The 12,257-nt window shown below is 64.4% G+C and overlaps 1 protein-coding gene across 1 annotated transcript in view; it reads left to right on the forward strand.

Annotated features, from left to right (window-relative positions):
• Window positions 1–12,257, forward strand: part of SBF1 (SET binding factor 1) — a 332,728-nt gene that overhangs the window by 81,095 nt on the left and 239,376 nt on the right. The window contains 3 exon segments of the mRNA XM_075598895.1: window positions 3,338–3,460; window positions 4,902–5,012; window positions 8,177–8,282. Of these exon segments, the coding sequence (XP_075455010.1) occupies window positions 3,338–3,460; window positions 4,902–5,012; window positions 8,177–8,282 (340 nt within the window).

The raw sequence follows: 12,257 nt of genomic DNA on the forward strand, positions 1-12,257 counted from the left end.
CGTCGCACCCTGCGCCCGCCCTCCTCCTGCACCCTCCCCATCTCCGTCGCACCCTGCGCCCGCCCTCCTCCTGCGCCCTCCCCATCTCCGTCACACCCTGCGCCCGCCCTCCTCCTGCGCCCTCCCCATCTCCGTCACACCCTGCGCCCGCCCTCCTCCTGCGCCCTCCCCATCTCCGTCACACCCTGCGCCCGCCTCCTCCTGCACCCTCCCCATCTCCGTCACACCCTGCGCCCGCCCTCCTCCTGCGCCCTCCCCATCTCCGTCACACCCTGCGCCCGCCCTCCTCCTGCGCCCTCCCCATCTCCGTCGCACCCTGCGCCCGCCCTCCTCCTGCACCCTCCCCATCTCCGTCGCACCCTGCGCCCGCCCTCCTCCTGCGCCCTCCCCATCTCCGTCACACCCTGCGCCCGCCCTCCTCCTGCGCCCTCCCCATCTCCGTCGCACCCTGCGCCCGCCCTCCTCCTGCACCCTCCTCCTGCACCCTCCCCATCTCCGTCACACCCTGCGCCCGCCCTCCTCCTGCGCCCTCCCCATCTCCGTCACACCCTGCGCCCGCCCTCCTCCTGCACCCTCCCCATCTCCGTCACACCCTGCGCCCGCCCTCCTCCTGCGTCCTCCCCATCTCCGTCACACCCTGCGCCCGCCCTCCTCCTGCACCCTCCCCATCTCCGTCACACCCTGCGCCCGCCCTCCTCCTGCGCCCTCCCCATCTCCGTCACACCCTGCGCCCGCCCTCCTCCTGCGCCCTCCCCATCTCCGTCACACCCTGCGCCCGCCCTCCTCCTGCGCCCTCCCCATCTCCGTCACACCCTGCGCCCGCCCTCCTCCTGCGCCCTCCTCCTGCGCCCTCCCCATCTCCGTCACACCCTGCGCCCGCCCTCCTCCTGCGCCCTCCCCATCTCCGTCACACCCTGCGCCCGCCCTCCTCCTGCACCCTCCCCATCTCCGTCACACCCTGCGCCCGCCCTCCTCCTGCGCCCTCCCCATCTCCGTCGCACCCTGCGCCCGCCCTCCTCCTGCACCCTCCCCATCTCCGTCGCACCCTGCGCCCGCCCTCCTCCTGCGCCCTCCCCATCTCCGTCGCTCCCTGCGCCCGCCCTCCTCCTGCGCCCTCCCCATCTCCGTCACACCCTGCGCCCGCCCTCCTCCTGCACCCTCCCCATCTCCGTCACACCCTGCGCCCTCCCCATCTCCGTCGCACCCTGCACCCTCCCCATCTCCGTCGCACCCTGCGCCCGCCCTCCTCCTGCGCCCTCCCCATCTCCGTCGCACCCTGCGCCCGCCCTCCTCCTGCACCCTCCCCATCTCCGTCGCACCCTGCGCCCGCCCTCCTCCTGCGCCCTCCCCATCTCCGTCACACCCTGCGCCCGCCCTCCTCCTGCGCCCTCCCCATCTCCGTCACACCCTGCGCCCGCCCTCCTCCTGCGCCCTCCCCATCTCCGTCACACCCTGCGCCCGCCCTCCTCCTGCACCCTCCCCATCTCCGTCACACCCTGCGCCCGCCCTCCTCCTGCGCCCTCCCCATCTCCGTCACACCCTGCGCCCGCCCTCCTCCTGCGCCCTCCCCATCTCCGTCGCACCCTGCGCCCGCCCTCCTCCTGCACCCTCCCCATCTCCGTCGCACCCTGCGCCCGCCCTCCTCCTGCGCCCTCCCCATCTCCGTCACACCCTGCGCCCGCCCTCCTCCTGCGCCCTCCCCCATCTCCGTCACACCCTGCGCCCGCCCTCCTCCTGCGCCCTCCCCATCTCCGTCGCACCCTGCGCCCGCCCTCCTCCTGCACCCTCCTCCTGCACCCTCCCCATCTCCGTCACACCCTGCGCCCGCCCTCCTCCTGCGCCCTCCCCATCTCCGTCACACCCTGCGCCCGCCCTCCTCCTGCACCCTCCCCATCTCCGTCACACCCTGCGCCCGCCCTCCTCCTGCGCCCTCCCCATCTCCGTCACACCCTGCGCCCGCCCTCCTCCTGCACCCTCCCCATCTCCGTCACACCCTGCGCCCGCCCTCCTCCTGCGCCCTCCCCATCTCCGTCACACCCTGCGCCCGCCCTCCTCCTGCGCCCTCCCCATCTCCGTCACACCCTGCGCCCCGCCCTCCTCCTGCGCCCTCCCCATCTCCGTCACACCCTGCGCCCGCCCTCCTCCTGCGCCCTCCTCCTGCGCCCTCCCCATCTCCGTCACACCCTGCGCCCGCCCTCCTCCTGCGCCCTCCCCATCTCCGTCACACCCTGCGCCCGCCCTCCTCCTGCACCCTCCCCATCTCCGTCACACCCTGCGCCCGCCCTCCTCCTGCGCCCTCCCCATCTCCGTCGCACCCTGCGCCCGCCCTCCTCCTGCACCCTCCCCATCTCCGTCGCACCCTGCGCCCGCCCTCCTCCTGCGCCCTCCCCATCTCCGTCGCTCCCTGCGCCCGCCCTCCTCCTGCGCCCTCCCCATCTCCGTCACACCCTGCGCCCGCCCTCCTCCTGCACCCTCCCCATCTCCGTCACACCCTGCGCCCTCCCCATCTCCGTCGCACCCTGCACCCTCCCCATCTCCGTCGCACCCTGCGCCCGCCCTCCTCCTGCGCCCTCCCCATCTCCGTCACACCCTGCGCCCGCCCTCCTCCTGCGCCCTTCCCCATCTCTGTCACACCCTGCGCCCGCCCTCCTCCTGCACCCTCCCCATCTCCGTCACACCCTGCGCCCTCCTCCTGCACCCTCCTCCTGCACGCTCCTCCTGCACCCTCCCCATCTCCGTCACACCCTGCACCCTCCCCATCTCCGTCGCACCCTGCACCCTCCCCATCTCCGTCGCACCCTGCGCCCGCCCTCCTCCTGCGCCCTCCCCATCTCCGTCACACCCTGCGCCCGCCCTCCTCCTGCGCCCTCCCCATCTCCGTCACACCCTGCGCCCGCCCTCCTCCTGCGCCCTCCCCATCTCCGTCACACCCTGCGCCCGCCCTCCTCCTGCGCCCTCCCCATCTCCGTCACACCCTGCGCCCGCCCTCCTCCTGCGCCCTCCCATCTCCGTCACACCCTGCGCCCGCCCTCCTCCTGCACCCTCCCCATCTCCGTCACACCCTGCGCCCGCCCTCCTCCTGCACCCTCCCCATCTCCGTCGCACCCTGCGCCCGCCCCTCCTCCTGCACCCTCCTCCTGCACCCTCCCCATCTCCGTCGCACCCTGCGCCCGCCCTCCTCCGTCGCGCCCTCCTCCCCATCTCGCGTCCCACCCTGCCACTGCCGCGCCTGCCCGCCTCCTGCGCTTGTCTCCTCCTGCCCTCTGTCGCACGCTTTGCTCGCTCTCTCTCTCGCTCCCTGCTGCGCACTCCCTCTCGCGTTCTCTCTCCCCCGCAGTCTCCCAGTGATCAGAGAGATGGAGACCCAGAGGAAGATGCCCCCCTGCCCATGGCAGCTCAGCTCTTTGCGCCCAAGACTCTGGTTCTGGTGTCACGTCTGGATCACCCTGAGGTCTTCAGGGTGAGAGCGCGCGCTGGTGTGCGACCCTCGTGCTCCCTGTTACACAGTGGGCGCGTGGGTAGTTTGGCCAGACTATGGGGTATTAGGGTGCCTGTGTGACCCCTCTCCTCCCTGTCCCCCCCAGGACTCCCTGTTACACAGTGGGCGCGTGGGTAGTTTTGGCCAGACTATGGGGTATTAGGATGCCTGTGTGACCCCTCTCCTCCCCCCCCCCCCCGCAGGACTCCCTGTTACACAGTGGGCGCGTGGGTAGTTTTGGCCAGACTATGGGGTATTAGGATGCCTGTGTGACCCCTCTCCTCCCCCCCCCACCCGCAGGACTCCCTGTTACACAGTGGGGGCATGGGTAGTTTGGCCAGACTATGGGGAATCAGGATGGCTGTGTGATCCCTCTCCTCCCCCCCCCCGCAGGACTCCCTGTTACACAGTGGGGGCTGGGTAGTTTTGGCCAGACTATGGGGTATTAGGATGCCTGTGTGACCCCTCTCCTCCCCCCCCCGCAGGACTCCCTGTTACACAGTGGGGCGTGGGTAGTTTTGGCCAGACTATGGGTTATTAGGGTGCCTGTGTGACCCCTCTCCCCCCTGTCCCCCCCCAGGACTCCCTGTTACACAGTGGGCGAGTGGTTAGTTTGGCCAGACTATGGGGTATTAGGATGCCTGTGTGACCCCTCTCCTCCCTGCCCGCAGGACTCCCTGTTACACAGTGGGCGCGTGGGTAGTTTTGGCCAGACTATGGGGTATTAGGATGGCTGTGTGACCCCTCTCCTCCCTGTCCCCCCCAGGACTCCCTGTTACACAGTGGGGGCGTGGGTAGTTTTGGTCAGACTATGGGGTATTAGGGTGCCTGTGTGACCCCTCTCCTCCCCTGTCCCCCCCAGGACTCCCTGTTACACAGTGGGTGCGTGGGTAGTTTGGCCAGACTATGGGGTATTAGGATGCCTGCGTGACCCCTCTCCCCCCTGCCCCCCCAGGACTCCCTGTTACACAGTGGGGCGTGGTAGTTTTGGCCAGACTATGGGGTATTAGGATGGCTGTGTGACCCCTCTCCTCCCTGTCCCCCCCAGGACTCCCTGTTACACAGTGGGGCGTGGGTAGTTTTGGCCAGACTATGGGGTATTAGGATGCCTGTGCGACCCCTCTCCTCCCTGTCCCCCCCAGGACTCCCTGTTACACAGTGGGGCGTGGGTAGTTTTGGCCAGACTATGGGGTATTAGGATGGCTGTGTGACCCCTCTCCTCCCTGTCCCCCCCAGGACTCCCTGTTACACAGTGGGGCGTGGGTAGTTTTGGCCAGACTATGGGGTATTAGGATGCCTGTGCGACCCCTCTCCTCCCTGTCCCCCCCAGGACTCCCTGTTACACAGTGGGCGCGTGGTTAGTTTGGCCAGACTATGGGGTATTAGGGTGCCTGCGTGACCCCTCTCCCCCTGTCCCCCGCAGGACTCCTTGGGCCTTATTTACACCATCTACATGGACGGCCTGAGCGTGTCACTGGAAACGGTCATAGGAAACCTGCTGACCTGCAGCATCCCCATCGCCGGTGGCTCCCAGGTCAGTTCTACCACTAGGACTACACAGTGCCGGTCAGTGCTGGACCGTGCGGTGTGTGACCTCCATCTCTATACAATCATCACCTCTCACTGGCTTTATCCTGGTCAGGGCAGCCTTTGGTACTACTGTAATTATGTAGGTGTGACCTCTAGGACTAGCTTATCCCTGTATGTGCTGTTACACTTTGTTGTGTGTGTGCGCGTTGTGTGTGCGCGCGTTGTGTGTGTGCGCGCGTTGTGTGTCGCCGTTGCTGTCTTGACTCTGTTGATGTCTTTCTCTCCCAGTCTTACCTGGAGCAGGATACAGCGGTATGCACCCCGATTATAACCCCCAACACACTGTGCACCCCCCCCGTCATTTTCACTGCTGCACTCCTCCCCCTTCCATAGGTACCAAACCTGTCCACCTGGCAGCAGAGGGGTTAAAGCCACAGATTTTCACGTCTTTTTTAGAGCCCAGGAGATGTAATATTATATCACGTCTGCACAGTGTCAGGCTGTGAGCGGCAAGGACAGCACAGGAGATGTAATATTATATCACGTCTGCACAGTGTCAGGCTGTGAGCGCAAGGACAGCACAGGAGATGTAATATTATATCACGTCTGCACAGTGTCAGGCTGTGAGCGGCAAGGACAGCACAGGAGATGTAATATTATATCACGTCTGCACAGTGTCAGGCTGTGAGCGGCAAGGACAGCACAGGAGATGTAATATTATATCTCGTCTGCACAGTGTCAGGCTGTGAGCGGCAAGGACAGCACAGGAGATGTAATATTATATCTCGTCTGCACAGTGTCAGGCTGTGAGCGGCAAGGACAGCACATGAGATGTAATATTATATCTCGTCTGCACAGTGTCAGGCTGTGAGCGGCAAGGACAGAACAGGAGATGTAATATTATATCACGTCTGCACAGTGTCAGGCTGTGAGCGGCAAGGACAGCACAGGAGATGTAATATTATATCACGTCTGCACAGTGTCAGGCTGTGAGCGGCAATGACAGCACAGGAGATGTAATATTATATCACGTCTGCACAGTGTCCGGCTGTGAGCGGCATGGACAGCACAGGAGATGTAATATTATATCACGTCTGCACAGTGTCAGGCTGTGAGCGGCAAGGACAGCACAGGAGATGTAATATTATATCACGTCTGCACAGTGTCAGGCTGTGAGCGGCAAGGACAGCACAGGAAATGTAATATTATATCTCGTCTGCACAGTGTCAGGCTGTGAGCGGCAAGGACAGCACAGGAGATGTAATATTATATCTCGTCTGCACAGTGTCAGGCTGTGAGCGGCAAGGACAGCACAGGAGATGTAATATTATATCACGTCTGCACAGTGTCAGGCTGTGAGAGGCAAGGACAGCACAGGAGATGTAATATTATATCACGTCTGCACAGTGTCAGGCTGTGAGCGGCAAGGACAGCACAGAGATGTAATATTATATCACGTCTGCACAGTGTCAGGCTGTGAGCGGCAAGGACAGCACAGGAGATGTAATATTATATCACGTCTGCACAGTGTCCGGCTGTGAGCGGCATGGACAGCACAGGAGATGTAATATTATATCACGTCTGCACAGTGTCAGGCTGTGAGCGGCAAGGACAGCACAGGAGATGTAATATTATATCACGTCTGCACAGTGTCAGGCTGTGAGCGGCAAGGACAGCACAGGAGATGTAATATTATATCACGTCTGCACAGTGTCAGGCTGTGAGCGGCAAGGACAGCACAGGAGATGTAATATTATATCACGTCTGCACAGTGTCAGGCTGTGAGCGGCAAGGACAGCACAGGAGATGTAATATTATATCACGTCTGCACAGTGTCAGGCTGTGAGCGGCAAGGACAGCACAGGAGATGTAATATTATATCACGTCTGCACAGTGTCAGGCTGTGAGCGGCAAGGACAGCACAGGAGATGTAATATTATATCACGTCTGCACAGTGTCCGGCTGTGAGCAGCAAGGACAGCACAGGAGATTGTGATATAATATTACATCTGCACAGTGTCAGGCTGTGAGCGGCAAGGACAGCAGAGCCGGGAAACTAACTGAACATTACCTGCACCATAGACAATCTTATGGGGGTGACAGAAAGGGGAGGAGCTTTTTCTCTGATGGACTTGTCCATAGGAGGAGGAGCTTCCTCTCACTGGCATTAGTCCGACCCATATGGGGAGGAGCTTCTTGTCAGTTACAGACCCACTCATTAGGGTATTTCCTCTGACTTCGTTCCTGTCTCTGCCCCTCACACTGCTGCATGGTTAGTCTTTTATGTAATGTGGGACCCCACGTGGTATTAGTGGTACTGTTACCACAAGTTGGGAACTCTGTCATACATAGTCTTTAATATTAAAGGGGTACGAATATGTAAGTCAGTGAGTCACACTCTAGAGCCCCCTTGCCTCTTGCCTCTCCCCATCTCTCTCCTCTCCCCCCCTCCTCTCTCCCCTCCTCCCCCCCTCCTCTCCCCCTTCTCCCCACCCCTCTCCCCCCTCTCCCCCTTCTCCCCACCCTCTCCCCCCTCTCCCCTCTCCCCCTCCTCCCCCCATCTCCCCTCCTCCCCCCATCTCCCCCTCCTCCCCCCATCTCCCCCTCCTCCCCCCATCTCCACCTCCCTCTTCCCCCCCCCTCTTCCCCCCCTCCTCTCCCCCCTCTTCCCCCCCCCATTTCCCCCTCTTCCCCCCCTCCCCCCCCATTTCCCCCTCCCCTCTCCCCCCTCTTCTCCCCTCCTCTCCCCCCCTCTCCCCCCCTCCCCCCCATCTCCCCCTCCCCTCTCCCCCCCCTCTTCCCCCCCCTCCTCTCCCCCTCCTCCCCCCTCCTCCCCCCCTCTTTCCCCCCTCCTCTCCCCCTCTCCCCCTCCTCCCCCTCTCCCCCTCCTCTCCCCCCTCTCCCTCCCTCCCCTCTCCCCTCCTCTTCCCCCTCCTCCCCCCTCCTCCCCCCTCTTCCCCCCCCCTCCTCCCCCCCTCTTCCCCCCCCCCTCTCCCCCCTCTTCCTCTCCCCCTCTGTCCCCTCTTCCCCCTCTTTTCCCCCCCGCCCTCCTCTCCCCCCTCTTTCCCCCCCCCCTCCTCGCTCCCCCTCCTCTCCCTGGTGTCCACCTGCTGACATTACCCGGTGTGTTCCTCTCTCCCCCTCTGCCCTTCCTTGTGATGCCTTCAGAGAACCATCTCGCTGGGAGCGGGGGATCGGCAAGTCATACAGACGCCCATCTGTGACTCCCTTCCAATCAGCAACTGCAGTGTCGCTCTGCTGTTCCGACAGCTCGGTGAGGCCGGCCCCTGACACCCACCCTCTCCTCTCACCCTAACCTGTCTAACAGCCCCCAATTAAACCCTCTTCCCAGTGTCTCCTCCCTGCCGGTGCCTGTCTCTGTCTCACCCCCCCCCCTGCCAGTGCCTGACTCTCTCCCCCCCTGCCAGTGCCTGACTCTCTCTCTCCCCCCTGCCAGTGCCTGACTCTCTCCCTGCCAGTGCCTGACTCTCTCTCTCACCTCCCTGCCAGTGCCTGACTCTCTCTCTCACCTCCCTGCCAGTGCCTGACTCTCTCTCTCCCCCCTGCCAGTGCCTAACTCTCTCCCTGTCGGTGCCTGACTCTCTCAGCCCCCTGCCAGTGCCTGACTCTCTCTCTCCCCCCTGCCAGTGCCTAACTCTCTCCCTGCCGGTGCCTGACTCTCTCCCCCCTGCCAGTGCCTAACTCTCTCCCTGTCGGTGCCTGACTCTCTCTCAGCCCCCTGCCAGTGCCTGACTCTCTCTCTCCCCCCTGCCAGTGCCTAACTCTCTCCCTGCCAGTGCCTGACTCTCTCTCTCCCCCCTGCCAGTGCCTTACTCTCTCCCTGCCGGTGCCTGACTCTCTCTCCCCCCTGCCAGTGCCTGACTCTCTCCCTGCCGGTGCCTGACTCTCTCTCTCTCTCTCTCTCTCGCCTCTCTGCTGGTGCCTGACTCTCTCTCTCTCGCCTCTCTGCTGGTTCTGACTCTCTCTCTCTTGTCCCTGCCGGTGCCTGACTCTGGCCTCCCTGCCGGTGCCTGACTCTCTCCCTCCTGCCGGTGCCTGACTCTCTCTCTCCCCCCTGCCAGTGCCTGACTCTCTCCCTGCCAGTGCCTGACTCTCTCTCTCACCCCTGCCGGTGCCTGACTCTCTCCCTGCCGGTGCCTGACTCTCTCTCTTGCCTCTCTGCCGGTGCCTGACTCTCTCCCTGCCGGTGCCTGACTCTCTCTCACCTCCCTGCCGGTGCCTGACTCTCTCCCTGCCGGTGCCTGACTCTCTCTCACCTCCCTGCCGGTGCCTGACTCTCTCCCTGCCGGTGCCTGACTCTCTCTCTTGCCTCTCTGCCGGTGCCTGACTCTCTCTCTTTCTCGTCCCTGCGGTGCCTGACTCTCACCCTGCCGGTGCCTGACTCTCTCTCTTGCCTCTCTGCCGGTGCCTGACTCTCTCTCTGTCCCTGCCAGTGCCTGACTCTCCCTGCCGGTGCCTGACTCTCTCTCTTGCCTCTCTGCCGGTGCCTGACTCTCTCTCTCTCGTCCCTGCCAGTGCCTAACTCTCTCTTGCCTCCCTGTCGGTGCCTGACTCTCTCTCTCTCATCTCCCTGCCGGTGCCTGACTCTCTTGCCTCCTGCCGGTGCCTGACTCTCTCCCTGCCACTGCCTGACTCTCTCCCTGCCGGTGCCCTGACTCTCTCTCACCTCCCTGCCGGTGCCTGACTCTCTCCCTGCCGGTGCCTGACTCTCTCTTGCCTCCCTGTCGGTGCCTGACTCTCTCTCTCACCTCCCTGCCGGTGCCTGACTCTCTCTCACCTCCCTGCTAGTGCCTGACACTCTCTCTCACCTCCCTGCCGGTGCCTGACTCTCTCTCTCCCTGCCGGTGCCTGACTCTCTCTCTCTCCTCCCTGCCGGTGCCTGACACTCTCACCTCCCTGCCGGTGCCTGACTCTCTCTCTCTCCCCCTGCCGGTGCCTGACTCTCTCTCTCTCCCCCTGTCGGTGCCTGACTCTCTCCTCCCTGCCGGTGCCTGACTCTCTCTCTCTCCCCCTGCCGGTGCCTGACTCTCTCTCTCTCCCCCTGTCGGTGCCTGACTCTCTCTCTCTCCCTGTCGGTGCCTGACTCTCTCTCTCTCCCTGTCGGTGCCTGACTCTCTCTCCCCCTGTCGGTGCCTGACTCTCTCGCTTCTCCCTGTTGGTGCCGGACTCTCTCTCTCCCCCTGTCGGTGGGACTCTCTCTCTCCCCTTGTCGGTGCCGGACTCTCTCTCTCACCATGCCGGTGCCGGACTCTCTCTCTCCCCCTGCGGTGCCGGACTCTCTCTCTAAGCTCCCTGCCGTTGCCTGACTCTCTCGGCTTCCTGCCAGTGCCTGACTCTCTCCCTCTCTCCTCCCTGCCGGTGCCTGACTCTCTCCCTCTCTCCCCCTGCCGGTGCCTGACTCTCTCCCTCTCTCCTCCCTGCCGATGCCTGACTCTCTCCCTCTCTCCTCCCTGCCGATGCCTGACTCTCTCCCTCTCTCCTCCCTGTCGGTGCCTGACTCTCTCCCTCTCTCCTCCCTGTCGGTGCCTGACTCTCTCCCTCTCTCCTCCCTGCCGGTGCCTGACTCTCTCCCTCTCTCCTCCCTCCCAGTGCCGGACTCTCTCTCGCCCTCTCTCTCTCCTCCCTGCCGGTGCCGGACTCTCTCCCTCTCTCCCCCTGCCGGTGCCGGACTCTCTCCCTCTCTCCTCCCTGCCGGTGCCTGACTCTCTCCCTCTCTCCTCCCTGCCGGTGCCGGACTCTCTCCCTCTCTCCCCCTGCCGGTGCCTGACTCTCTCTCTCTCTCCTCCCTGCCGATGCCGGACTCTCTCCCTCTCTCCCTCTCTCCCCCTGCCGGTGCCTGACTCTCTCCCTCTCTCCTCCCTGCCGGTGCCTGACTCTCTCCCTCTCTCCCCCTGCCGGTGCCTGACTCTCTCCCTCTCTCCCCCTGCCGGTGCCGGACTCTCTCCCTCTCTCCTCCCTGCCGGTGTCGGACTCTCTCCCTCTCTCCCCCTGCCGGTGCCGGACTCTCTCCCTCTCTCCTCCCTGCCAGTACCGGACTCTCTCCCTCTCTCCCCCTGCCGGTGCCGGACTCTCTCCCTCTCTCCTCCCTGCCGGTGCCTGACTCTCTCCCTCTCTCTCCCTGCCGGTGCCTGACTCTCTCCCTCTCTCCTCCCTGCCGGTGCCTGACTCTCTCCCTCTCTCCTCCCTGCCAGTGCCGGACTCTCTCCCTCTCTCCCCCTGCCGGTGCCGGACTCTCTCCCTCTCTCCTCCCTGCCAGTACCGGACTCTCTCCCTCTCTCCCCCTGCCGGTGCCGGACTCTCTCCCTCTCTCCTCCCTGCCGGTGCCTGACTCTCTCCCTCTCTCCTCCCTGCCGGTGCCTGACTCTCTCCCTCTCTCCCCCTGCCGGTGCCTGACTCTCTCCCTCTCTCCTCCCTGCCGGTGCCTGACTCTCTCCCTCTCTCCCCCTGCCGGTGCCTGACTCTCTCCCTCTCTCCCCCTGCCGGTGCCTGACTCTCTCCCTCTCTCCTCCCTGCCGGTGCCTGACTCTCTGCCTCTCTCCTCCCTGCCAGTGCCTGACTCTCTCCCTCTCTCCCCCTGCCGGTGCCTGACTCTCTCCCTCTCTCCCCCCTGTCGGTGCCGGACTCTCTCCCTCTCTCCTCCCTGCCGGTGCCGGACTCTCTCCCTCTCTCCTCCCTGCCGGTGCCGGACTCTCTCCCTCCCTCCTCCCTGCCAGTCCCGGACTCTCTCCCTCTCTCCTCCCTGCCGGTGCCTGACTCTCTCCCTCTCTCTCCCTGCCGGTGCCTGACTCTCTCCCTCTCTCCTCCCTGCCGGTGCCTGACTCTCTCCCTCTCTCCTCCCTGCCGGTGCCTGACTCTCTCCCTCTCTCCTCCCTGCCAGTCCCGGACTCTCTCCCTCTCTCCTCCCTCCCAGTGCCGGACTCTCTCCCTCTCTCCCCCCTGCCAGTGCCTAACTCTCTCCCTGTCGGTGCCTGACTCTCTCTCAGCCCCCTGCCAGTGCCTGACTCTCTCCCTGCCAGTGCCTGACTCTCTCTCTCCCCCCTGCCAGTGCCTGACTCTCTCCCTGCCGGTGCCTGACTCTCTCTCGCCTCTCTGCTGGTGCCTGACTCCCTCTCTCCTCCCTGCCGGTGCCTGACTCTCTCCCTGCCGGTGCCTGACTCTCTCTCTCACCCCTGCCGGTGCCTGACTCTCTCCCTGCCGGTGCCTGACTCTCTCTCTCACCCCTGCCGGT

This window comes from Ascaphus truei, chromosome 5 (genome assembly GCF_040206685.1).
Source record: "Ascaphus truei isolate aAscTru1 chromosome 5, aAscTru1.hap1, whole genome shotgun sequence".
NCBI lineage: Eukaryota > Metazoa > Chordata > Amphibia > Anura > Ascaphidae > Ascaphus > Ascaphus truei.